This window comes from Zootoca vivipara, chromosome 9 (assembly GCF_965207765.1).
Source record: "Zootoca vivipara chromosome 9, rZooViv2.hap1.1, whole genome shotgun sequence".
Lineage (NCBI taxonomy): Eukaryota > Metazoa > Chordata > Lepidosauria > Squamata > Lacertidae > Zootoca > Zootoca vivipara.
Genome location: NC_142592.1, coordinates 28,094,391 through 28,118,771, shown reverse-complemented (window position 1 = coordinate 28,118,771; position 24,381 = coordinate 28,094,391). Strand labels below are relative to the sequence as shown.

General features: G+C 43.2%; 1 protein-coding gene across 3 annotated transcripts in view; it reads right to left on the bottom strand.

Annotated features, from left to right (window-relative positions):
* Nucleotides 1–5,239: 5,239 nt before the first annotated feature.
* The window catches only part of MYRFL (myelin regulatory factor like), a 44,755-nt gene continuing 25,613 nt past the window's right edge, over nt 5,240–24,381 (bottom strand). For all 3 annotated transcript variants that reach the window (XM_060279661.2, XM_060279660.2, XM_060279663.2), the window contains exons 15-25: nt 24,040–24,094; nt 23,210–23,298; nt 21,200–21,268; nt 20,856–20,902; nt 19,670–19,831; nt 18,118–18,180; nt 16,762–16,849; nt 15,417–15,491; nt 14,309–14,420; nt 13,494–13,568; nt 5,240–13,383 (exon numbers count right to left, since the gene is read on the bottom strand). In XM_060279661.2, coding sequence (XP_060135644.2) covers nt 13,297–13,383; nt 13,494–13,568; nt 14,309–14,420; nt 15,417–15,491; nt 16,762–16,849; nt 18,118–18,180; nt 19,670–19,831; nt 20,856–20,902; nt 21,200–21,268; nt 23,210–23,298; nt 24,040–24,094 — 922 coding nt within the window. In that variant the 3' untranslated portion in view covers nt 5,240–13,296. The remainder of the gene's footprint in view (nt 13,384–13,493; nt 13,569–14,308; nt 14,421–15,416; nt 15,492–16,761; nt 16,850–18,117; nt 18,181–19,669; nt 19,832–20,855; nt 20,903–21,199; nt 21,269–23,209; nt 23,299–24,039; nt 24,095–24,381) is intronic.

Sequence of the window (24,381 nt, the reverse complement as noted above, 5' to 3'; positions counted from 1 at the left end):
CAGCTATAACAGCAAGAACCTTTATTGAACTACATAACTGGGAAACAGGGGCAAAGCAACTGCTTATATACATTCCTGAAAGCCTGGGCCACTGCCACTCCCAATGTGATTGGCTGTCTAAACTTCCAAGCTGCGAATCACAACTCAGAGTTCAAGGGCCAATGGCAGAGGCCCAAATCCTGAAATGTTCTGTGATTGGGCATCATGTATCTAATCAGAACACAGGAGCTCAGAATCCTTAGTCCAGACTCAAGCTCAGTCAAACACAGACCGCTGAATACATAACGGTGCACATAGTTGTGCAGGGACTTGCACAAATGGGCTGGATTTCAGATTTTTCCGTCATGCACCGTTCTTCCACGAAGTTGGAAACAGTCCTTGTGTGAGTGGCAGAGGCTTCCCATTCATAAAAGGACACATTTGGATTCAAGCTGCTGTGATGAATAGAAGTTCTCTGTGGGCTTGCACTTTGAAATGGCAGACTTCAGGCGCATTCCCAAGAAGAGCTGCTCATGAGTAAGTGCTGCCTGTTTTGTCTGCTGATGGAAAATACTTTGGCCTGGCAGCAGAGAAATGAGACATGTCTTGCCAATTCCAAAACAGTCTTGCAGGGTTATGACTGCTGTAAAACTGGGTGTTTCATAGTCGTTGTTTGTTAAAAGCCTGTAAATACTCAATTAATATGGCAGGGAGTGGAATATACCCACAGCGAATGTTTACATTTGGCTTTGAGTTGTAGCCAATAAAATCATCTCATTCATGCAAGAAATTTTGCTTGTGCAGCGGAATGTCCCCTCCCTCTCCTACCCCCATCCCCCCCCCAAGTTACTCCAACCTTTGGGAGCAGATAGGGAGTAAGGCTTGCAGAGGGCTTCCATCTTTTTGTTACACTCTTCTTCCCAGTTGAAATGGCCTAGTCCTGCTCCTTGAAAGCCATGCTATTGTACAGCAAGAGGACAAAGGGAGCCTTCTGATTTCTGATGGCTCTTAAAAATGGATCCTCTGTAGAATGGAAGAAGAGAAGGAGCTACCTAGGGCAAGTCTTAAATGTTCACAAGCCTTAGAAGTTAGAAACATTGTCTTTGTTTATTTAAATGGCTGCAGCATTGTGTTCTGTGTGTTTTGATTTATAAATCTCCCTGGGGGGGGGGTAAAAGTAATCCAGTGTATTCTCACCTAAGCAGACTCCTAACACTATATTTCACTCACCCACACTCACCCGATGACCTGGTTCTTCTCTGCCAAGCTACAGCAGAGGCATATATTCAAGGGCATAGTTGGGCAGGAATTGGGAGCAGGCAGAGTGGTGACTTGCTAATATCCCATTGAAATATATTCCTCCCATAAAGCTTTAAGAGTCCCACTGCTCTGTTAACTCAGTAGGTGGTGGCAGCTAATAATTCATCTGATACTTTATGGTGGATTCAGTTGATCTTGCTTTGCTGACGCCACTGGAATGGCTTTCTGATGAAACTACATTGTTTGGATGACTTCAGTTTTGCAGGATAGTGTAGGAAGTAGTTTGGGCCTCTGTATACTATTACCCTTACTGAAAAATCATACAAAAGGAACATCTAGCAACGGAACACCTCTAAGTGGGAACTATGTAACACAACACCAATTGTGGAGTCAACAACATTTGGAGGGCCACCAGTTTCTCACACCTACTTTAGCAGATGGTCAGGTCTAACAGCAGCACCAATCAAATGTTGAGGGAAATGTTGAGCACCAACCCACCCACCTCCTCCACGTACCCTGCCAAACAGTGGCAAGCAGTGTTGTTATTAGAATATTCAGAACTCCGAGCAGCGGTGGAGCAAGCTGATCAGACTCCTGGGGCGGTGTGTGTGCTCTGCACCACGGGGCCTCCAAGGAGTCTGCCTGCCTCCTCCCACTCAATCGCCCTACAGCTGAGGGGTGGGTGGGCGGACCATTTGGGGCAGTGCGGAGCCTGTGGGCACCCATGCCACCGCGTCACTCCCAGAAGAGACATGTGGCTTGGGCATGCCGCGGGCCTGGGCATGCTGTGGGCCCTGCGGTGAGTGTCGCCCGGCATTTTGTCATCCCCCCTTAATGGAGACACCTAGGGCGGACCACCACCACCCCTTCCTCTGCCCCGACTCCGAGCTGCTCATCGTTGCACATGAAGATCTCTGAACTGTGCCAGATCAGGCTAAAGATGTATATAGTGCAGTCTGGCACTTCCCATTGTTGTCAGCCACATGCCTTGAAAAATCTCACACAATAATTACTGTCACCATATCTTTAAAGTTTGCTTTTTTAAAAAAAAAAAAGGTGAGCACAGATAAAATCTGAAAAAGACACTGAAACAGCTCTCTTGAGAATCAGTTTATAGTCTTCCCAGAAGAAGTCGCAGAGAACAGGATAGTTCCACCAGTGCCAATGAAGTATTATTACATCTTTCACTATTAGCAGCTTATTTTTCATTTTCACCAATTCCCACATATCTGTTCTATATTAGTCGGGACATTGGATTTCTGCAAGGACACGGATACAATTCCAAAGTGAACATCAAAAGAGAAACACAGACTTCAGAGAGAAATCCCTTGCAACGTATTAAGCGATCCCCCAAAGAGCAAATAAACAATTGGATTAGATCCCAGAAACTGGCGAGCTTCTGAACTATACTTTGTAACAAGAAATTGTGCATGATGCATAGCAAAATGAAATATTGCTGCCACTCGAACATAAAGGACAGCAACCTTCAAAGTGGGACATGGGACAAAGCTCAGATGTACTAGTTTAAACTTTGCAAAATCAGGAAGGAAAGGAAAACTTTAAAAACCAAATAGAGTAGTGAAGCACAGAGGGGCTCTTTGGACGTATGGTGGGTAGTCAGTGCAGTAACATATAGGGGGGGTCACCAATCTTTTGAGGTCTGTGGGTAAATCTGCAAACTGGACAAACTTGTGGGCGCCCACACACCCCTCAACCAAGCACTTAATACGCTCTGTTCTATTGGCCACAGTTGAAGGATTATTTCAAGCCTAATTTCATAAAGAAGTGGGGCAGAGAAGAATCTATAGGCTCCAGGGAAGGCCTCTGCATGCACCATGTTGGCAACCCCTGAGAGGTTTGTTTGTTTGTTTTATTGCATCTATACCCCACCTTTTCCTTCAAGAAAGCTCAATGGTTCTCCCCCTCCTCATTTAATCCCCACAACAAAGTTGTGAGTTGGTTCCAGATTTTTTTTTGGGGGGGGGTGGAGGTTATTGGGCAGATCACCCTCAGCGGTTCCATCTCTTCACTGCTGCCATTTTTATTTCCTCCTCAGCATTGTGGCCACTTCACTTCCCAGTAGGGATGGACCCAGGGAAGCAAATAGGGCACTTTTCCACCAACCTCTATCTGCCCTCAGCCAGCCCCCACCTGCCTGCCTTCTTACTTCCAAGGAGTGACACTGCCTGTAAAGCTCCCTCCTCCATAGTCTCAGTGTTGCCTCTTACAGCAGGGAGGAGGTTGGGAACAAGACTCCAATGAGCTGGCTCTGCCTTCTGTTGCTTCTGGCTCCCCCTACTGTTGGCCTCCAACAGCACTAATAGGCAACAACCACCACTGGCCGGACCAAGACATTTTGCTGCCTGAGGCAATTGTTTGGATACGCAAGTATCCAAGGCCAGGAGGCAAATGAAAAATCACCATTTCATTCAAGGTGTCCTTTAGAGCATCCCTTGTGTGTGGATTATTATCGCCAAATCCTCCAATTCTGTAGCCCTTGTTCTTTGATCTCTTATCCATCTATCCTTCTTTTGGCAGCAGAAACAATAGCGTAGGCTGGACTGTAGCCAGAAAGGCTTCTATATATGCAATGCCTAGCAGGAAAATCTATGTCAGTCATCTGAGCTGAAAAGATCATATAGGATTAATTTCAAAACGAACAAAGCGAGATTATTCCTAGCAGGATTTCTAGTAAATTGGTGCAAGTCGTTTTCAAGACAGGGTCGTATAATGGAATGCCTAGCAAGAGAGATTACATAAAAGTGGAAATGCAGCTTTTCCTTCTGGAGAACAAACATAACCTGGGCAGAAATTGGTGTGAAATTGTTCAGTGGGGAGGGGGTGTTGAAAAAGTTGGTGAAATAATAAGACGCTCTATTGTTTATGGAAGCCATCCAGATGCTGAATTTATTTTATCAGCACATGCCTAATCCACTTCCAAACAGAACTAATCCTTGACTAAAAAATCCTGGCATAATAAATCCTCCTCTTTTTTGGCAATAAGTACTTGTTCACAAATAGCCTTCAGGACTTCAAACAAAAATAAATGGAGAGTGGCAAGGAAAAGAGTATTACTCGCTTCAGTGCAGAGAGTATTACTTTAAAGAAGAGTTCACATTCAAACATAATCCTTTCATCACATGCACCACACATGGAAAGTCATTACACCTAGTGAGGGTGTAAGAGGCAAAATCTGCCTGGCAACAGCACCCTTCCCTTCTATCAATGACTTCCATCTGTGCTCGCTGGTCACTCTCCTAAATCAGCGTTAAGGCTTAGTACCAGACTTGCAATTACTTCGCTGGAAGCAGATACCTTTGTGTTAGTTCAAGCAGAAGGATACGCCAAGAAATTCTATTTCTTTATATGTCAATTCCGTCACATCACCTAGGTTGAGAGGATCATGCCGGTTGAAAAAAACCAAACACACATAATTCTTCTTACTGCAGAATCTTCATAGTAAACCCACACACACCCAGCTCTAAAAAAAAGATTAATCTTCCCAACTCTCCACCCCATCAAACAGCAATTTAATCTCGCCATTTTTAAATTGCATTAAGACTCTTTAATTGAGGGGTTTTCAAATGGATAGGCTACCATTTTTGTGGGGCAGAACTTTACAGCTACTAATTGAGTTACTAGAGAAATCCCACCAGGCGGGTGGGCAGAAGGTAATTTGCTTGCCCCCTTCTCCATTCAGCAACACTCTGAGTTAGCACCACCCAATTTTCAGGGAGCCTCTTTCCCCCTCGGCTCATCATACTACAGCTCACCCTGTTCAGGAAGGTTCTCCTTGGGATGGGCTTTTTCAGAGAGGGGGACGGAGGACTGGGGAAATCACTTTCTGCCCAAACCTTTCTGCTTCTCTAGATCTAAATGGTGCATAGAAGAAATAAACAGGATAATAAACTTGGTTTATTTCAAATCATCATGGAACAATGAAAGGAAGAAGGCGATATTTCAAATATGCAAAGCCGGTGGGTTTTTTCATTTCCTAGGCCAAATAACTTGCCTGGTGCTGCTGTCTCCCTAAGTCAGGCATGACATCCAACATGTGGGAGCAGGTTGCCATTTTGGATACAGTCCACAGGGGAGATTCCTATGCATAGCAGTGAGCACAGAGTCTTCAGTAATATACATGTACATGTCTCTGAAATTGGATCTATGAGCTAAAAAAGATGCACTTTTCTAATACCTGATTCCAGGAATAGTTTGTAGTTTGATACTGTACCTTGATAGTCAAGTAATCGATCCCATTGAGGTCAGATGCAGCTTTGGGAAATATTGGGAAATGCCACAGGAACCATAAGAAAGAAAGGTTATTAAAGACACGGGAAACTGTAAAATGTAATTAAATTTTAACTGCTTTATTGAGAATGAAATCAAAACTTCTCTGGTGGCCAGTAATTCAGTATGTACATTTCCTTATTAACACTGTTTTTATATCACCCTTCAATCATATTCCTAGTGCTTTTTATTACAAAGAAATATGAATTGAGATATATACATTTTAAAGATAGTCTAACCGCTAAAATGGAAGGTTTTAAAAATCATTTTATTGGCTCCTGGGACAATGGCTTTGTCAGTTGTTTCTATTTTTCTGAAAATTTTGTGTGCGTGTGCGTGAAGTTTCTTTGGTTTTGTCACTTGTGTTTTTGTAAGAACTTTATAATAATCAAATGCTTACACATTCCTAACATCACCTGAAGCTGTTACAATAAAAATCCCAGTAAAATGTTTTGCCTGTTTCGTACAATGTGCCCCTCTAACTATTCTGGACTGAGCTTCAGACTCTTGGCCGCCGTTCAATCCTTTACAAAGCCTGCAGCCCACCTATGAGAATTTAATTGAAAATTTCTCTCCCATCTTATAACTTTAAAATGCAAATTATTTTCACATTTTTTGATGGAGTGCAGTTGGGGTGGATCTTGAACCCTCAGTGAGTTAGGAACTTCCCCTGCATGTGAAGGCAGGCTCCAGTGGACGAGACCAATAGTAGGTCCCATGATCAAGAAGGCAGTTAGTGTAAATTCCTAGAGTCCCCCTTCTTTAAGATTTAGCTTCCTGCCCAGGAGCTCTAGAAGCTAGATCTCAAATGGTGGAGAGGGCTGATCTTACTTCTAAGTGCGCATGCATATCTGTGTGTAAAAAAAGGTAAGGTAAAGGACCCCTGGACGGTTATGCCCAGTCAAAGGCAACTACGGGGTTGCAGCGCTCATCTCACTTTCAGGCCCGGGGTACCACAGACAGCTTTCCGGTTCATGTGGCCAGCATGACTAAACCGCTTCTGGCATGATGGAAACCAGAGCACACGGAAATGCCATTTACCTTCCCGCTGCAACGGTACCTATTTAACGGTACCTACTGGTGTGCTTTTGAACTGCTAGGTTGGCAGGAGCTGGGGCAGAGCCACAGGAGCTCACCCCGTCATGGGGATTTGAACCGCTGACCTTCCAATCGGCAAGCTCAAGAGGCTCAGTGGTTTAAACCATAGTGCCACCTACATTCTGTAGATGTCTCAGATAGCTCCAAGGTAAGTTGGTATAGGATCAGGGGTGTCCCTAGGTGGCTGGCTAAGGGGCCACAAAAATCATACCTCTCCAATCTGGCTCTGAGGGTCTAGGAACCCACCTGTGCAGTCCCCAGGCCATTCTTCCAACGCTCAGAGTGGCCCACATCTCCTTGCCAAGGCTACAAGGGAGCCTAGCCCCGCCTCTGAATAGGATTGCAGCCTACGGTGACATATGGCGCACAGCCAGCCACTTCGAAAACTGCAGCTGCTGTCCTATATTTTGAACTGTCAATAATGAAATTATATGATAATCCCCCCCCCCGCCGAGCACATCTTCGGTGGTTGAACTTTAACCCAAAAGAGGAATAAATTGTTTGAGCATTTAAATCAGTGGCGGGCAGGGCCATATTTGAGCCACCAATGAATACAGCAGGCAGTGGCAAATCTTCAACAACCTATCTCTATAACAATGGAGATGGCAGGTATAGGGTTGCCATATGTCCAGGAATTCCCAGACATGTCCTCTTTTGGTGGTCCTACATGCCCCTCCGGGGGCAATTTTACAATTTAAAGCAAATGTCCTGGATTTGGGGTTTGTTTTGGGGTTTTTTAAAAAAGTGCCCGAATGGCTCTTGTTCAGGCTCTAGTGCGGGCAGCTCAGGCGGCACTTTTTGTGTCTGGATTTTTACCTCTTGAAATTTGTCAACCCTGCGGTAGAACTCTTGATGTGATCCTGGGCATTGGAGTGTTGAAAGCACAACTCTCTTTTCATTTGTGAAACACTGGAGAGCATGAATTAACAGAGAAGATAAAAGAATACAAAAATGCATATTATGCACAGACTGCAAACTGTTTTCGCTATTGCATGTGTAGCATTCAACCAACAGAGGCTTTGCGAAGCTTCAGTTGTACTGTTGCGTCATACGTAATGTGGCACTACAACAACCGCCACTTTACGTTTGTAATTGTTGTGCTCTTTCACTCCTGCAAGACTGCTGCTTAGCTTCCATCAGCTTGAAATATTTATGCATTTAACTGTGCCTGACCTACTCCTCATGCAAGCACTTTTTAAAGAAAAAGGCTTCTTGAGTCTGGTTAAGTGGTTCTTGAGAAAAATTGTTTTAGTTCAAGAACAGGACGGTGGGCACACCCAACACAACCTAGTGAAAAATAAATACAGTACTGGTAACGAAGCACAGTGGCAGATTAACGGCAAAATAATCAGAAGAAACCCAATGTGCCTATTAGAATGGAGTCATAGAATTGCAGAGTTGGAAGGAACCCAAAGGTCATCTAGCCCAACCCCCTGGCATGCAGGAATCTTTTGCTCAACATGGTGCTTGAACCCATGACCCTGAGATTAAGAGTCTCATGTTTTACCAACTGAGCTATTCCAATCTCTTTTGCACTCGTGGCAGAGGCAAGATTTGAGCCAGGCACCTCCAGATTTCAGTCTCTTTTAGCCAAATTATAAGCAAGAGACAGCTACACAAATATGGGGATGTTATACACGGCTTTTTCTTTCTTCTTCTTTTTAGAAAAAAGGCAAGTAAAGGGGAGTATGATAGAGGTGACTCAAAGTATACATGGTATAGAGAAAGTGCATAGGGAGATGTTCTCCTGCTCTCATAAAAATAGAATTTCTTCTTGTTTATAGTCGTTTAGTCCTGTCCAACTCTTCATGACTCCATGGACCAGAGCACGCCAGGCACTCCTGTCTTCCACCGCCTCCCGCAGTTTGGTCAAACTCATGTTGGTAGCTTCGAGAACACTGTCCAACCATATTGTCCTCTGTCATCCCCTTCTCCTTGTGCCCTCCATCTTTCCCAACATCAGGGTCTTTTCCAGGGAGTCTTCTCTTCTCATGAGGTGGCCAAAGTATTGGAGCCTCAGCTTCAGGATCTGTCCTTCCAGTGAGCACTCAGGATTGATATTCTTGCAGTCTATGGGACTCTCAAGAGTCTCCTCCAGCACCATAATTCAAAAGCATCAATTCTTCGGTGACCAGCCTTCTTATGGTCCAGCTCTCACTTCCATACATCACTACTGGGAAAACCATAGCTTTAACTATACGGACCTTTGTCGGCAAGGTGATGTCTCTGCTTTTTAAGATGCTGTCTCGGTTTGTCATTGCTTTTCTCCCAAGAAGCAATCACAAGCAGAGAGAGTGCTGCTTCCCTCTGGTCCTGCTTGCGGGGTTCTAATGTTCTTAACTGCATCACCATCCTGTGCCATATATTTTAGAGCAGAGTCCTCTGAGAAGACTTCATTCCACCAATAACCCTGGACAAAGCTCCCAACCTTAATTGCCTGTCTGTAAAAAGGAGATGACTAAAACATGCACCACAAATTTGTTGAGAACGAATGTGGAAAGTTTATCCTAAATTAAACTTACCCAGAAGTTTAAATACTGTATAGATTAATACATGTTTAATATTTATTCTTACCGGGGGGGGGGGGGTGTTAAAAGAAAGAAATGGGAAACATGTATTCCTGCATCTGTCTTCTTTTATCTCTGTCCCCGCCACCTCTAGACTACCACGAGCAAGTTTCCCATAGTTAGAAGCTCCGTAATGAGAGAATCTAGATCCGCTGGTGATCTCTTTGTGAGCTTCCCCATCCAGCTCACATTCCCTGCTTATAGGGCGCATGGTGAGAACATGTGCAGGATGACAGACAGCTCATGTACTGACAGCTTTTGGCAAAGCTGCATTATTTCACAGAGGACTCTCCATCTGTCGCTACATTCAGCAATACAAACTGACCTCGCCGGCCCTGGCAGATTAACATTTAATGATGCTTTCAGCTTGAGCCCTTATAATTTTTCATCTTCCAGGGGGCAAACAGAGAGCAGGAAACAGACTTCATGTGGTCAAGAGCACACTAGGGACAGGTTGGCGGTGGGTCCTTGCCAACAGGATCAGAAATGCTGTTTCCTTGTTTGGGCACCAAAGGTTTTGTCACAATCAAGTGGTATACGGATTTTGTAAAGCACATTTAAAGCACATAGCTACCCACCCCACCCCCCCAGTAATCCTGGGAACTGTAATTCACCCATCACAGAGCTATAATTCCCAGCCCCTTTAAAACTACAGTTCCCAGGATTCTTTGCAGGACGGTTTTAAATGTGCATTAAATGTGCTTTACATGTATGATGTGAATTCGCTATGTAAAATACAAAGATGATGACCCTGCAAAGCGAATGCAATTTCATTGCTGCTCCTTCTTAACAAACGGAAACTATAGCCAACTGTCAGGAGATGCGCATGCTCTCTGGATTTAAGCCAGAGAGAAATAAAAGGCTGTAATTTTTACCCCACATGGATTTACTTTGTGTGTGCGTTTGTGTGTGAAGATGAAGATACACACACACACATACACACACGTTTCTGCAATTCTGTCAATTCTCTAGTAACTAGTAACTGGGAATAAAGTGGGTCGGGATTGTGTTTTATTCATACAGAGTGAATTAACTGTGCGCTGTCCCCTCAAGCATAATCCATCTTTCCCTGGCCTAGAAAGAAACCCTGCTGAGCCAGTGTGGTGTAGTGGTTAAGAGTGGTAGACTCGTAATCTGGGAAGCCGGGTTCGCTTCCCCGCTCCTCCACATGCAGCTGCTGGGTGACCTTGGGCTAGTCACACTTCTCTGAAGTCTCTCAGCCCCACCCACCTCACAGGGTGTCTGTTGTGGGGGAGGAAGGGAAAGGAGAATGTTAGCCGCTTTGAGACTCCTTCGGGTAGTGATAAAGCGGGATATCAAATCCAAACTCTTCTTCTTCCTCTCTTCTGCTGCAGGCCTGCACTAAGAGCCCTGACAGCAAGGTGTGTAGAACCTCCACAAACCACTAAAATTGCCAAAAACCCATGCAGAGCTCGAATTCTGTAAAAATATGTTTCCACAGAGGACACAACACAAAACAGGACCCTTTCACCCAATACTGTACTATCAAATGTTTGTTTTGTAGATTTAGGATTGGGCTTTTCAGCACCCACAAAAAATATGATGTTTTGGTTTTTTTAACATGGGCTGTACATGCATCATTTGTGCTGCCATGGCCTGGTTGCCCATGTAAAATTACTCTGGCCTATCAAAACATTCATATTTAGATATGAGTATTGTGAATACTCATATTTAGATATGAGTAATGTGACTGAAGGAAATCAGCCCTGAGGGCTCACTGGAAGGACAGATCCTGAAGCTGAGGCTCCAATACTTTGGCCACCTCGTGAGAAGAGAAGACTCCCTGGAAAAGACCCTGATGTTGGGAAAGATTGAGGGCACAAGGAGAAGGGGACGACAGAAGACGAGATGGCTGGACAGTGTTCTCGAAGCTACGAACATGAGTTTGACCAAACTGTGGGAGGCAGTGCAAGACAGGAGTGCCTGGCGTGCTCTGGTCCATGGGGTCACGAAGAGTCGGACACGACTAAACGACTAAACAACAACAACATTGTGACTGCACAGACATCCCCCCTCTCCACTTACACGGAAGTTACGCTCTGGATCCCCGTGCACATAAGCAAAAATCACGTAAGTGGGGAGCTCATCTAAATACCCTCTCTGCTGTTCCCTCTCCAGTCTAGACCAAAAACACTGTATCCAACAATTGAAGACCTAGAATTGACGCTCTGGGGCTGGCTGGAGGAGGCGTGGGGAAGTGACTGCAGCTGCCATGCTGCCCCACACATCAGCTGTTAGGTGGAGAGGCTGAGCAGCCTAAACAAAGCCCCTCTATGCCTCCAGTCTCTTCAGGGGTTGCTCCACCCTCAATGACATCCTCGTCAGGCTCCAGGGAGGGTCTCCTTGCAAGCCATGAGGGCTCACCAGCTCTCTCCTGCCATTTCCAGGTTTGAATTGAATTATTTATTTATTTCCTGGCACCACATGTGCGTGTGTAGTCACGCATGTGGGGTTGCCAGGTCTGCTTCCAAAAAAGTAGCAGACAAGCGGGGTTGGGGGTTTAAATTAAATTAAATTAAATATTTTCTTGCAAACATTTTAACACGTCTTAAAATAATCATTCCAAAACTTTACTTTAAATTCAAAACATCAAATAAGTATGTAAACTATTAGATTACATTTTACTTTGCTGTCGTGTGTATTTTTTATTTGGCTGCGCAGCTTTGATCAATTCTTTGCGTTTAAGGAATAATTCTTTAATTTCAGTACAACGTTGCGAAATATTAAAAAATATACAAAGTCCACTTAATCTTAGGGTCATGGGTTTCGAGCCCCCATGGGTTCGATTCCTGCATTGCAGGGGGGTTGGACTAGATGATCCTCGTGGTCCCTTCCAACAACACTACAATTCTATGCTTCTTAGGGATCCTTGGGGCAAAGCTACCCAAGTTCCCAACAGGGGTTCCTTCTTACCATTCCCGTATTGGGGAAGTGATCCTTGGGGCAAGGATCTCGCTCCCTCAGGTCATCGGGCAAGTCTCCTCCAAGCCCACCTTTTCCCCTGCACCTCTACCGGTAGCTGGTTTGCTGCTGCTCCTGCGCATCAGTAACAGGAAGGGGCATCTTTTTCTTTCGCACCTCTCCCTTTTGTTCTCCCCACGAGTCGGGGTCAGGCGGGGCAGAACTCTGGCAAGAGGCGCCTCCCCCCCCATTTTTTAAATGTCTTGTGAAACAATTGAGTATGATTAATAATTTTTTCGGAGAATCGAGTTCAATGGATATTCGATCTTTGTCTCATTCTCACTTATGAAAAAAAAAGACAAAACGTGGTTCTCCTATCCTTACTCTCTTAGACTGTACAGCTTTAGATTACGTACCATTTCATCATAAAGCTTTGGAATAAAAAAAAATGTCCACTATTTTGTGGGGGGAAATAGTGAACATAATGTGAAAAAAGTGGACTGTCCGCTCAAATAGTGGACACCTGGCAACCTTACACGCATGTAAGTGGGGTGCTTATACTATTGGGAGAGGCCTGTAACAGCATCAGCTCACGATACATTCATACAAAGCGCATTTATAGGTGACATAAGAAAAAGTCATTTGGTTAACATGGTAGCTTTCCCCGTTCCCCTCCAATTGATTAGTGTGGGTTGCAAGAGCACAATATTGTGTATGGAGCACAAATCCCATTAGAAATCCAATTGTTTTTTCCCTTTGGTTAGGGGGGCAGTTAAACATGCCGAGAGGCTCTGCAAAATAAGATTGTTTCCGTCCAATTACTCTGTTACTCTATTGCACCATTAAAATGAATGATTACAGCCCAGTCCACAAACTAGATCAGACAGATAGTTGGATTTAAGCCAATTGTGTCTTACTGCGGGAAATCAGCTTAAACTGAAGTCGGCTCATGTGCTTGCCTTTGAATCATCAGCAACCACACAGTTTTACTAGCAGCTTCTATGAAGACCTCACAAAACAACAAAATGCTTCAGTTTTATTTACTCCTATTTGATTTTCCCAAAACAAGGGGATAAAACAGAAGTTCATTAAGTGTTTGCCAGGAAGAATTAATGCGGCAAACATGCTCTCAGCAGCACTAAAAAATTTCCCCATCTTTTCAGGGAGAGTTAAAGCCATCCTTTCAGATGCAGTTCCGATAGAAATAGAAGAAGTAATCAGTGAAATATATCCCAGCATAGTTAGGATCCGTTGAACAGTCTGCAAGATCCTGGTGGGACAAAACAATAACAAAACAATAAACAAAGTAAGATTGAGATAGATCCAATAATCATAGCTAAATGTTTTGTTCTTTTTTAGTCTAAAAAAAAAAAGACTTACTGGAGCAGCAACACGAAAATGGTAAGCACTGTCATGGAACGAGCTTACAGGGAGATACCAAATATGATGGAATCCCTATGTAACCAAATAAGAGAGAGAGAGAGAGAGAGAGAGATGATAGGGAATGAAACTTGCATAGATGTCTATTGCTGCAAATGCACATTAGGGAAGTAAGAAGGCAACCATTTCCGTCCGGACATGTAGTCATTGCAAGCAGCACTGTTTCCATTCTGCTGCAGTTCAGTTTTCACCAAATAATACATTATTTGTCTTGCTGTCTACTATTTCATGTAAGTTACATAAGTTATGGTTAGCGCACATAACTTAGGTAACAATTTACATAACTTACATTCATTTCAATGTAACGGAAACATCACCACCACGTAAAAAAAGGCCATTAATTACATATCATCTGTGTACATCAAAAACAACAGCAATGTGAATGAATAGCAACTGCATTCATTTCATTGACCACAGACAAATACGGAAACTGCAGTAATTTCCGCTTCCTTTCCCGTTTTCATCAGAATTCTCTGGCATTCCTATTACACATGTGGGAAAGCTAGAGTTTCTAAGGCTGTGGCCATTCTGGGGTTTGCCAAGGTCAGAATGAGAATTAATACTTTGTCCTAGCTCAAGGGAAACACATATTGCTTGTTTACAAGCCTTTATTGTATTATTTCCAAGAGCTGGAGCCTCCCTAGGTCCCCAAAAAAATATAACAGCAGTGGGCAGTGCTTCCTTCTAGTTGTTTTTTAACTGACAGATGAAGTAAATAAAACTCCTTGTATGGAAGAGACAACAGAACTAAGTACCTGTGTAGTTTCTGGAAAGGGTTCCCTCTTTTGACGGGTTTGTTGTGGAAGACGAAAGCAAGACTTCCCAAAGGTGATTTTGCATTGAAAGATAATGAGTGGTTCCGTTGTACTTCAAGGAACAAGGATAATGTTAAAAGCTGCAAGATTCTATAGTACTGCTTTTAAAAATATACGAAATATGGAGCTTAACAAGCAAAGCACCCAAGGCAAATGCGAAGCTCCATACTGGGAGACAGAATTCCACTGAAAATTAATGCTAATTCTAACAATACAGCTGCTCAAAAGAGTGTACAGACATGGAAATGGGATCATAGCAATTTGGAAATGTTGAGTTTAAATTCTATGGGCCAGTTCATATATGACTGCTTGCATTCCCATTTCGCAGATAAAGTGAATGATCTGCTTCCAGCAGCACCATAGCATAGCAGGGGGTAACTCATATCAATAGTGCAAATCAAATTTTGTGAATGTTTGAATGATGGACTTTCAGGGCCAGCCCCACCATTAGGCAGAGTGAAGCAGCTGCCTAGGCTGGTGGATTGCTGGAGGGTAGGGAGGAGAGGGGAGGTGTTGGAGTACCTCCTATATTAGTCAGCTGCTTGCAGGTTCAGTGGAAGATGCTGTCCCATCATCAGTGCTGAGCTGAAGTTAGATTCAACAGCCAGTACACTCAGCTTCTGTACGTGGAGTGGGGAGAAGGTACCATCTTGTCCTCTGCCTCAGGTGGCAAAATGTACTGGGTTGGCCCAGGGGATTTCTCTGTTTATCATCTAGAACATGAGAAATCCAGGCCAGATCCAGCCCAATCACCTTCTAAATCCAGCCCGTGGATGGTCCGGGAATCAGCGTGTTTTTACATGAGTGCAACACATGAATTGGCTTTAAGGATGCAACCCAGCCCCATTAAGGCCAACTGAGGTTTCCAGCAGAATGTGAACCATTAAAGGACATTTGTAAATTTCAGTTTGTGCTTTCTCATCCTTGCAGTTTCCTTAGGATCTGTTAAGATCTGGGCACAATCTTCATTCATACCATATACATAATAACAGATAAGGTATATTTTTTAAAAAAGTTTATCTATAGCAAAATCTGTCTGTGTACTTACTTGATTTCCAGAGAGATTTTCACCATGACAGGTGTGTGTTTGTTAATGGGAACAATGTAACTATAATTTCCAGACCTAAAACAATAAATAGTGACAACGGCATTCAATATTTTGAAATTTCTAGTCAAATATCAATAAAAGTGAAAACAACGTCAAGTGCCAAGCCAATCAGCTATAAGAACTGGAGATTGCAAAGTAGAGCCTTAAGCAACCTTATCAACTATTCTAATGGGAAACAGCAATGAACAGTTGCCCAGTTGCATAGCTGGGCAACAATTTCAGTGGGAGGCACTTTGAGACAATCACCAGCACTGCAGAGAAAATCAAGGTAGCCTGCTTTTTAAATGGAGAACAGCAGTGAGCAACAGGTAAAATAATCAGCCATCCTCTTGCAAATTATGATCCAACCTTCAACAGCAGGTCCCGGGGTGGGTTACAACACTTTAAAATTCAGTATTAAAAACAGCTGAAATAAATGACAGGAGCATGAATTAGCTAGGGTTTGAACTAAAAGCAAAAGCAAAATTTAGAAAATCTTGCCTTTCTGAAGATTCTGCACCCCCATGTGCAGATGGTGGCGATCATTATCATTATCATTATTATTTATTAAATTTGTATACTGCCCTTCATCCAAAGATCACAGGGTGATTTCACAAGATCAGTTTCCTGAGCATGCAGTATAACTTTTTTTTTCTTAGATGAAAATATTTGCACCGTCAATTGTGGAGGCATGACACTATCACCTTACATATGTCTACTCAGAAGTAAGTCTCATTGAATTCAATGGCACTTTTCTCCCAGGTAAAGAATTGCCCTCTCCAAATACTGTAGCTAATCTCTGTTGAGTTAACTATAAGTTATGGTAAGACCAACTGACAGCTAGGGATTCAAAGATCCATTTTCTCGTTTTTTTGAATCTGAACTTCAGTTTTCCACATTTCACAGCAACGGCATTTTTAAAAAATCCTCATAAAAACTCATCTGCATTCGAGTGCAAATTTCTCTTAATAAATACATGTTTATGTGTAGTTTTGATCAATGTACCAATTTTTGTAAGCAATTTCCTCTAATATATGTGATTCTGCAAACATTGGCTGCCTCAAGAACTTCATTGCAAAATTCAGATTAAGTGCAATTGCTGAAGGATAGCTATGTTTCAGTCCGCATATTGTTTCAGAAATTTGTCGGATTTGGCTTTAAGTGCATGCTGAATAAAATTTTCCCTCCATCCCTTCTGGTTTTTCACAGTGGCCCACCTGCAGCAGCAAAATCCTTAGCTCAACTTAACATATTGAGGCTCTGTGTTGCATTAGACAAAGAGATGTAAGGAAACAATTTTACCCACCCACACTGCAGGTTTTTGCGACAATAACGGTGATCTATTTTTTGTTGCGTCTCTAAGATCTGCATAGAGATGATAGATGTGTCAGTCCCTGAAAGGAAGAATTGTTTTTGTGAGCATAGACACTTGACATGAAGAAACTTTTTTAAAAAATGCACACGCAATAATAATGAAAAGTTTATATGAAAACTTTTTGTTACAAGCGGCTCCCCATTCCATTAACTGTCTTTGCCCTCTGCCCTCACCCTGGCACCCCTGGTGAAAGGCCCTATGAAATATACTCTGAGTCCTGCAGTGATTTCATGCTCTTTATTGCAGCTTGTAAAACAGTGATTGAATTCCCCCCTAAACCTCAGGCTTTTATATACATTATTTACACAATGAGTCCCGTCTGATTGGCTGATTCTGCTTCCCTCCTGAAGCCTGATTGGTCTTCTCCTGCAGGCCAATCAGTTGTTGCATTCTACCATCCTACCAGTCTAATAGGCTGATTAGCTTCTTCCTGGAGCCTGATTGGTCTTCTCCTGCAAGCCAATCAGTTGTTGCATTCTAGGATCCTACCTGCCTATTGTTCTAGGATCCAAGCTTAGTACATAACACCCTATTAATGGTAGTGACTTTGCCTTACAGTTTTCACATGAAGAAAAAGTCAAGCTTTCAGACGACATATTAACTTTGAAGAGTCCTCTGGAATTGTAACTCTGATACACACACAATTTCATCCAAATCACACCACATGTGAAAACAACATCATGGTACACTCACCGCTTTAAGATGTTACCATTTCAAAAACACATGTGCAAATCGTGTCAGAAAAAAAAGCATGGGACTTAGTGGAGCAATGGGTCAGTGTGTCTGGCTGTTAACCAGATGGTTGGTGGTTCGAGCCCATCCAGCGATGGCTGTGGGCAGGATTCCTGCATTTGAGGGGGTTGGACTAGATGACACTCAAGATCCCTTCCAACCCTAAAATTCTATGATTCTGTATGAAGGAACCCCAAGGGTTGTTTCAGAAAGTGCAAATTTGGTAGGTTTACCTTTAAATGCAAACTGATTCAAATTTCTCCCCATTCCTGCTGGTAACGGGAGGCAAAAGGAAGAGGCGGAGGAGAACACGACCCATTGAACCAAGTTGTGGGTGACATCCCCAGAATAATTATTCACAAAGTGGGTCTAATACATTTCCTCAAAACTATTGATAGGAGGAAATCATAATGGACCACAGAGACTAAGATGCGCCAGCTGTCCTGGCAATGAGCTATATGCATAACTTCTCTAAACTAGATCAACAGACATTTTAAAGTAACCAAAGGGGTTTTGAGGAACTTTGTTTTTCAAAGGAAATAAAAAATACTTTACAGTCATTTCCAAGGTCAGGCTTCTCAAACCAGTTTTCCCCTGACAGTACTTTCCTTTTCGTTCCTGAGGGAAGAATAGAGGGCCTTCACAAACTGAAACAATTGTATGACAAAAACAAATACAGCAAAATGAGCTTCTGCGTGAGTTTTCCAAGCACGGGTTTGACGGACGCTTGCAGTTGCTCTATTCTGAAGACAGTTCATTTCATGAAAGGGAACTTGTTTCACACTCTAGAGGTCATGTCCAGTTTCTCAAGGACCATTCCATTTGGAGAAGAGAATAAGCAAGGGAATATACAGTTTGCATTGTAATACTCTGTTTTATTGACAGAAGAAGAAGAAGAAGAAGAAGAAGAAGAAGAAGAAGAAGAAGAAGAAGAAGAAGAAGAAGAAGAAGAAGAGGAGTAGTAGTAGTAGTTTGGATTTGATATCCCGCTTTATCACTACCCGAAGGAGTCTCAAAGCGGCTAACATTCTCCTTTCCCTTCCTCCCCCACAACAAACACTCTGTGAGGTGAGTGGGGCTGAGAGACTTCAGAGAAGTGTGACTAGCCCAAGGTCACCCAGCAGCTGCATGTGGAGCTGTATAAAGCTGTATAAGCTGCATGTGGAGCTGTATAAAGTATAAAGCGGATTAGGTGTTGGGGGGTGCAGCAGCAAGCCCCAGCAAGTTGAGCCAGGGCCAGCTCCCCTGTTAAGTAGAGTGAGGTGGTGGCCTCAGACCTTGCATGGTGGGGAGGTGCTGTGTGTGTCATGTGACCTGCAGTGTGCTCCATAGGCCAGTGTCCTTCAACCTTGGGTCCCCAGGTGTTGTGGGAACTACAACTTCCATCATCCTCATGGGGTCATGGGAGTTATAGCCCCACAACATCTGGAGATCCATAGTTGAAGAATACTGTCCTAAGCTAGCCTGCTGCTCTCAGCTACAGTGGGGGAGCAAACTGTCCCTTTGTCAGTCTTGAAGTAAGTTTTAGCTACCTGTCCGGCCAATTTCCAGGATATTGAATAGGGTGCGGTTCACCATATTTGCCTCAGATAGCCAAATATATTCAGCCAGCCCCTGGTGCTGGTCTGAAAGCATTATCTGTTCTGGTCACCATCAGTGAAAGCCCAGAGAAAGATAACATGAGTAACTACAGTACTCTTGTGGTCTGTTTTGGGTTTGTTTGTTTTTCAGATGGGCCAGCCAGGAAGGCTACAGAGTGCTGGAGCAATGTTTAAGAGAAAGAAATAAAATATAATCCATCTTTGAACATCTTGCGACATTAAGGTAAGCTCCATACCCCCTGAAATTCTCAAGGGATCCTCTCAAGGTAGTGATAAAGAAAGAGACAGAAAAACTGAAAAATAATCTTCCACAGAGAAATAAAACCTCTGAGAAACTGAGAACAGATTTCAGCAAAATGTTAATTTTGTCTCCACATTATCGTCATTGGGCAAGTGTACAGGAACACAGCTACATGGAGATTTTCACAATCACTACAATCACAGAAATTGCCACAGAAATTGACTTCTAGTAAGTAGGTGCAACATCCATTCATGATTTAACTTACTATGTTCCTTTGCCTTCACCTTCTGATAATGTAGGTCTTTTCTTACTGTTTGATGACTTGGACAGCAGTAAGTTTCCCGACAAGGTAAAATGCCACAAAAATTCACTTCAGGAATGACGCCAGTAGGTTTTGGGCTTGAAGGCATTGTGCTGTATCTGGTCACTACAGTAGAAGAAATCCATGAGTGACACACAAATCACCTTCACCAGATTTAACATAACCAAATTGGGTGTGTCGATACATTCTAATTTTTCAGTTCAAACAGATTAGCTTCTTTTCAGCAGTTAATTCATTCTACTTCTGCTCTCCGCATTGAGTAGCAATGCACACCACGACAACGGGAAATTTTGACCCACATACCTGCCTTCAGAAATATTACACAATTGGCATGCCACTTATGTGAGGGTTCAGTTCGGGGGGGGATCCATGCTCAAAGACAATATCCTGCAAAGTCAGGAACTCCGAGAAGCCCCTGGGGGGGGGGTTATTGTTTCATTTGTTACTATGTTCAATATTTTTGTGGCTTTATATTGTAAGTGATGTGCCATCTTCCTTACCAGCCTCTGGGATGCTTCCAGAGCCCTCAAACCTCCTTCCCAGAGGCTGGTAAGGAAGGAAAACCTGCTGGGTGTGTGGAAAATAAATAAAGGGAGAGCAGGGAACAATACGTTTCTCCCGATCTCCCTTTATTTCCTGCCCACTGCATAAGGTTGCGTATGTAAAGTGAGCATAAGTTGTGAGTCTAATGTATAGTGCTGCCTATCTATTTCTAAGTGTACTTCTTCAGCCTTATAGCCTAGAAATATGGGGCAACGTCCAATGACGCCCGCCTGTTTGCACAGTAGAATTCCATTTGCACTTTCTGTTTCTCATACTCGCCCCCCCAAGATCCCTGCAAATACACCCCAAACATCTGCTCTGAGGGCATCTCCCAACCCCCTGGAGCAGATTTAGGAGGAATGGAAGGCTTTTCAGGACTGAAGAGATCCTGTTGTATGGGTGGATATCCACTCATGCTATGCTGGCTCTACCTCATGGGCTTTTGAAAAACAGCACAATGAAGGTAATGGTTCTGAGAATGCAGAATTCTGTGTCACCTGCCAAATTCCATCAATGCAGGGTGCAATTTTTTGATTTACCCTGTTGACATTTTTTCAGCCTCAAATAATAGCTTAAGGCACAGTACCTGTCAAAGTGGTGGGTGGAGGGAGTGTTATCAGACTTGTTGAATTGCTGGGAAAGGTTAATAAAATCACATTAGCAAATAAAATAAAAAATCATGCAGCTATTACTCTAACACAGCAGCAACAAGGGTATATAAGCATATTCAAGTATGCTTTGCTGGCACCAAGTGGGAAACAGGCACATAAAAGTGGCTGCTTTCAAAGAGTGCAATTGCATCTCAATGGAGGCTTGCCAATCCTTTACATTTAATGCTTATACGCTTTAAATAGGCTGCTATCTGCCCAACCCCAGAGGAACAAAGAGGAAACAATTAAAGTTCAAATGAGCAACAAATTGGTTACTTGCCTGTTTGTAGAACTGGCCATGACTGGGTCGGGTATGCTAAGGACATAAATGGTGGCTATCGACAGAACACTGTAAGAAGACATTTATTCCATAGATTGACTTCTATCATCATGTACAAAAAAAAAGAGTACAGAAGAAGCAAAGTCTTTGACTGACCTGCCTCCAGATGCATGAGACAAATACCTTTGATAGCACCAAGTTCTATAGCAGGCACCCCCAAACTTCGGCCCTCCAGATGTTTTGGACTACAATTCCCATCATCCCTGACCACTGGTCCTGTTAGCTAGGCATCATGGGAGTTGTAGGCCAAAACATCTGGAGGGCCGCAGTTTGGGGATGCCTGTTCTATAGGCTTGGAACACAACCACTGCCCAATTTGTAAGAAAGTTTCTCTGTGGCAACATCCACAGAGAAACTTTTTAGGCTGCTACTTTCATTATTAAGAACTTTAAGAGTCGGCTGGATGAGGCCGGTGGCCCATCAAGTCTGGTAACATGTTCTCATGGTTGCCCACAAAATGCCCAAGTAGACTTAGGCACAACAGCACTCTCCCCTTTTCTGGCTTCCCGCATTACTGCCTTTGACATGCAAGCCACATGGCATCTCTACTGAGCTGATGATCCCTAGTAGTACAAGGGAATCTGGTAACAAAAACGGTGGCCTTCATGCTTTCTGAAGCTTCACTAATAAGAGCCCTGCCGGCTCAAGTCAAAGTTACATCTAGTCCAGCATCTTGCTTCTCACATATGTCTTCAGAAGGTCCAAAACATGGCACAAAAAGGCAATGGTCCTCTCCCACTGTTGCTACCCAGTTACTGTAACCTAGCTACCCAGTTACTGTAACCTAGCTGGTTTTGACCTTTAAAGCCCTATGCGACTTGGGACCCTCGTACCTACGGGACCGCCTCTCCTGGTATGCCCCGCGGAGGACCTTAAGGTCCACAAATAATAATATTCTGGAGATCCCGAGTCATAAGATGGCTAGATTGGCCTCTACTAGAGCCAGGGCCTTTTCAGTACTGGCCCCAACCTGGTGGAACGCTCTTTCCCAGGAGACCAGGGCCCTGCGGGATTTGCCATCTTTCCACAGGGCCTGCAAGACAGAGCTGTTCCGCCTGGCCTTTGGGTTAGACTCAGCCTGACCCCTGTGTTTTTCTCCCTCATGGCTTGGATTTATGGCCTACTTGAAATGAGGCTGCACTTTAAATTTTAATACTGTATTTTAATCTGTATTTTAATTAATTGTTTTTATGTTTTATTGTGGTTCTGTTGGTGTCAGCCACTTATGGCCTACTTGAAATGAGGCTGCACTTTAAATTTTAATACTGTATTTTAATCTGTATTTTAATTAATTGTTTTTATGTTTTATTGTGGTTCTGTTGGTGTCAGCCGCCCTGAGCCCGGTTTTTGACTGGGGAGGGCGGGGTATAAATAAAAATTTATTATTATTATTATAATATTAATAAATATTATGAATTCATATAATATGAGCCAGAAAAATATGAGCATGGGGAGCCCTGTTTAGGATCATGGCCTTTGTCTCTTCCTTTGCCTCAAATGTCTCCTTCCCATTGTTGAAGTTCTCTTTTGAGCCTCAGTTATCATTTATTTTTTATTAAACCAGTTCTTAATATTAGAATCAAAGAAATGAAGCCTGATGGTGTTGATGATTATCACCACCACTTAAATGTATGTGTGTGTTCTTCCCTATACCAATAATTTTTTTTTACAAAAAGGTTTTATGAATGAACTGATGAAAAAACACACCAAGTGGTTGTATCCAGTGCTGCTGTTTTGCTTGACAACAGACTTCCACTTCACAATGGAACTTCCTCTCCTTTCCTTCTTGCAGCCTTCAAAACCCAGAGGGTTGAGGGACCCTCCAGGACAGATTTGATAACACATGGAGGGGCAGAGAGGAAAAGTAAGTCCCATTGCCCTAGTAGAACTTTGCTTGTGCAATGCTGAAATTACATCCCAACATCTCATTAATAATATGCTTTTCTTTACCAGACTGCCATAACTGCAACCAAAGCAATCACAGTTATCTGGAAGATCCTGGAGCTGGACCATGACTGATTTTTCTCTGGAGAACACATCTGAGGAAGAAGGAAGTAAAGAGCATGGGCTTAATCCATAATGCCTGTGTAGAGCAGGCAGTGTGCATCATCAGAATATTTTTGTATGAGTACAGCTCAGAATCAACACTGAAAACTATTTCACCCCTGTTAAAGTTATTTTGGGACCTCTAGGCAGAAGATCCCACAAGCACTTCCCCCTGGGAATAAAAATGCAAGGGGTTGGACCCAGGGTTAAGGCAGAGTCAACCCACTGAAATCAATGGGCCACAAGTCAAATTTCAGTGGATTTCAGTGGAACCAACTCTTGACCCAAGCCGGGGAGGGGGGGAATTGAATAACAAACAAACCCTTTCCTTACATCCAAAATCAGCTGCCTGAGACAACCAATTGCTGAGTTGAGGTGTCTGCAAAAAAAGTTGCTCTTTTTTTGGGGGGGGGGGAGAATTGTCCTAGCCCCCACAGCGTGCAGTTTAGCTCACTTGCTTTATCAACCTGCAATGCATTCTTTTATACATCTGTTCAGAAGTAAGCTGCAGTTTCAAGGTTCCAGGACTGTAGCCCCAGATTAGGTGTATTGCCCTACCTAGAAGAGCCAGGATTTGACTTTCCCGTGGTTGTTCCTACCTGAAAGCAAGGAGATTTCCAACTGTGCCCCCCCTCCTTTTTAAGAGATTATAACCAATTCAACAGGTTTTATGTTTAAATGGACAGTCTTTTTATCTACACAATTACGCAATCTATGTTCTTACTTTCACTCACCTTTATGGGAGCTGATTTTCTTGGTGGTAAACGAGAAGTAGCTTGGCTAAAAATCCTGGAATACATATTTTTAAAAAATGCTTTACTTTGTGAATTAATCGCAGCAAGTGATAAAAGAAGAATATTGGAAGGGGAAATTGTCATGGAGGTGAAGCCTGATGTTAGCTTGCTCAGATGAATGCCATCAAAGATCGTTTTTCATGTTGAAAACCCCAGTAGACCTGAAGGAGCATCTCCACCCCCATCATTCAACCCAGACACTGAGGTCCAGCACCGAGGGCCTTCTGAAGGTTCCCTCATGGCGAGAAGAGAGGTTACAGGGAACCAGGCAGAGGTTACAGG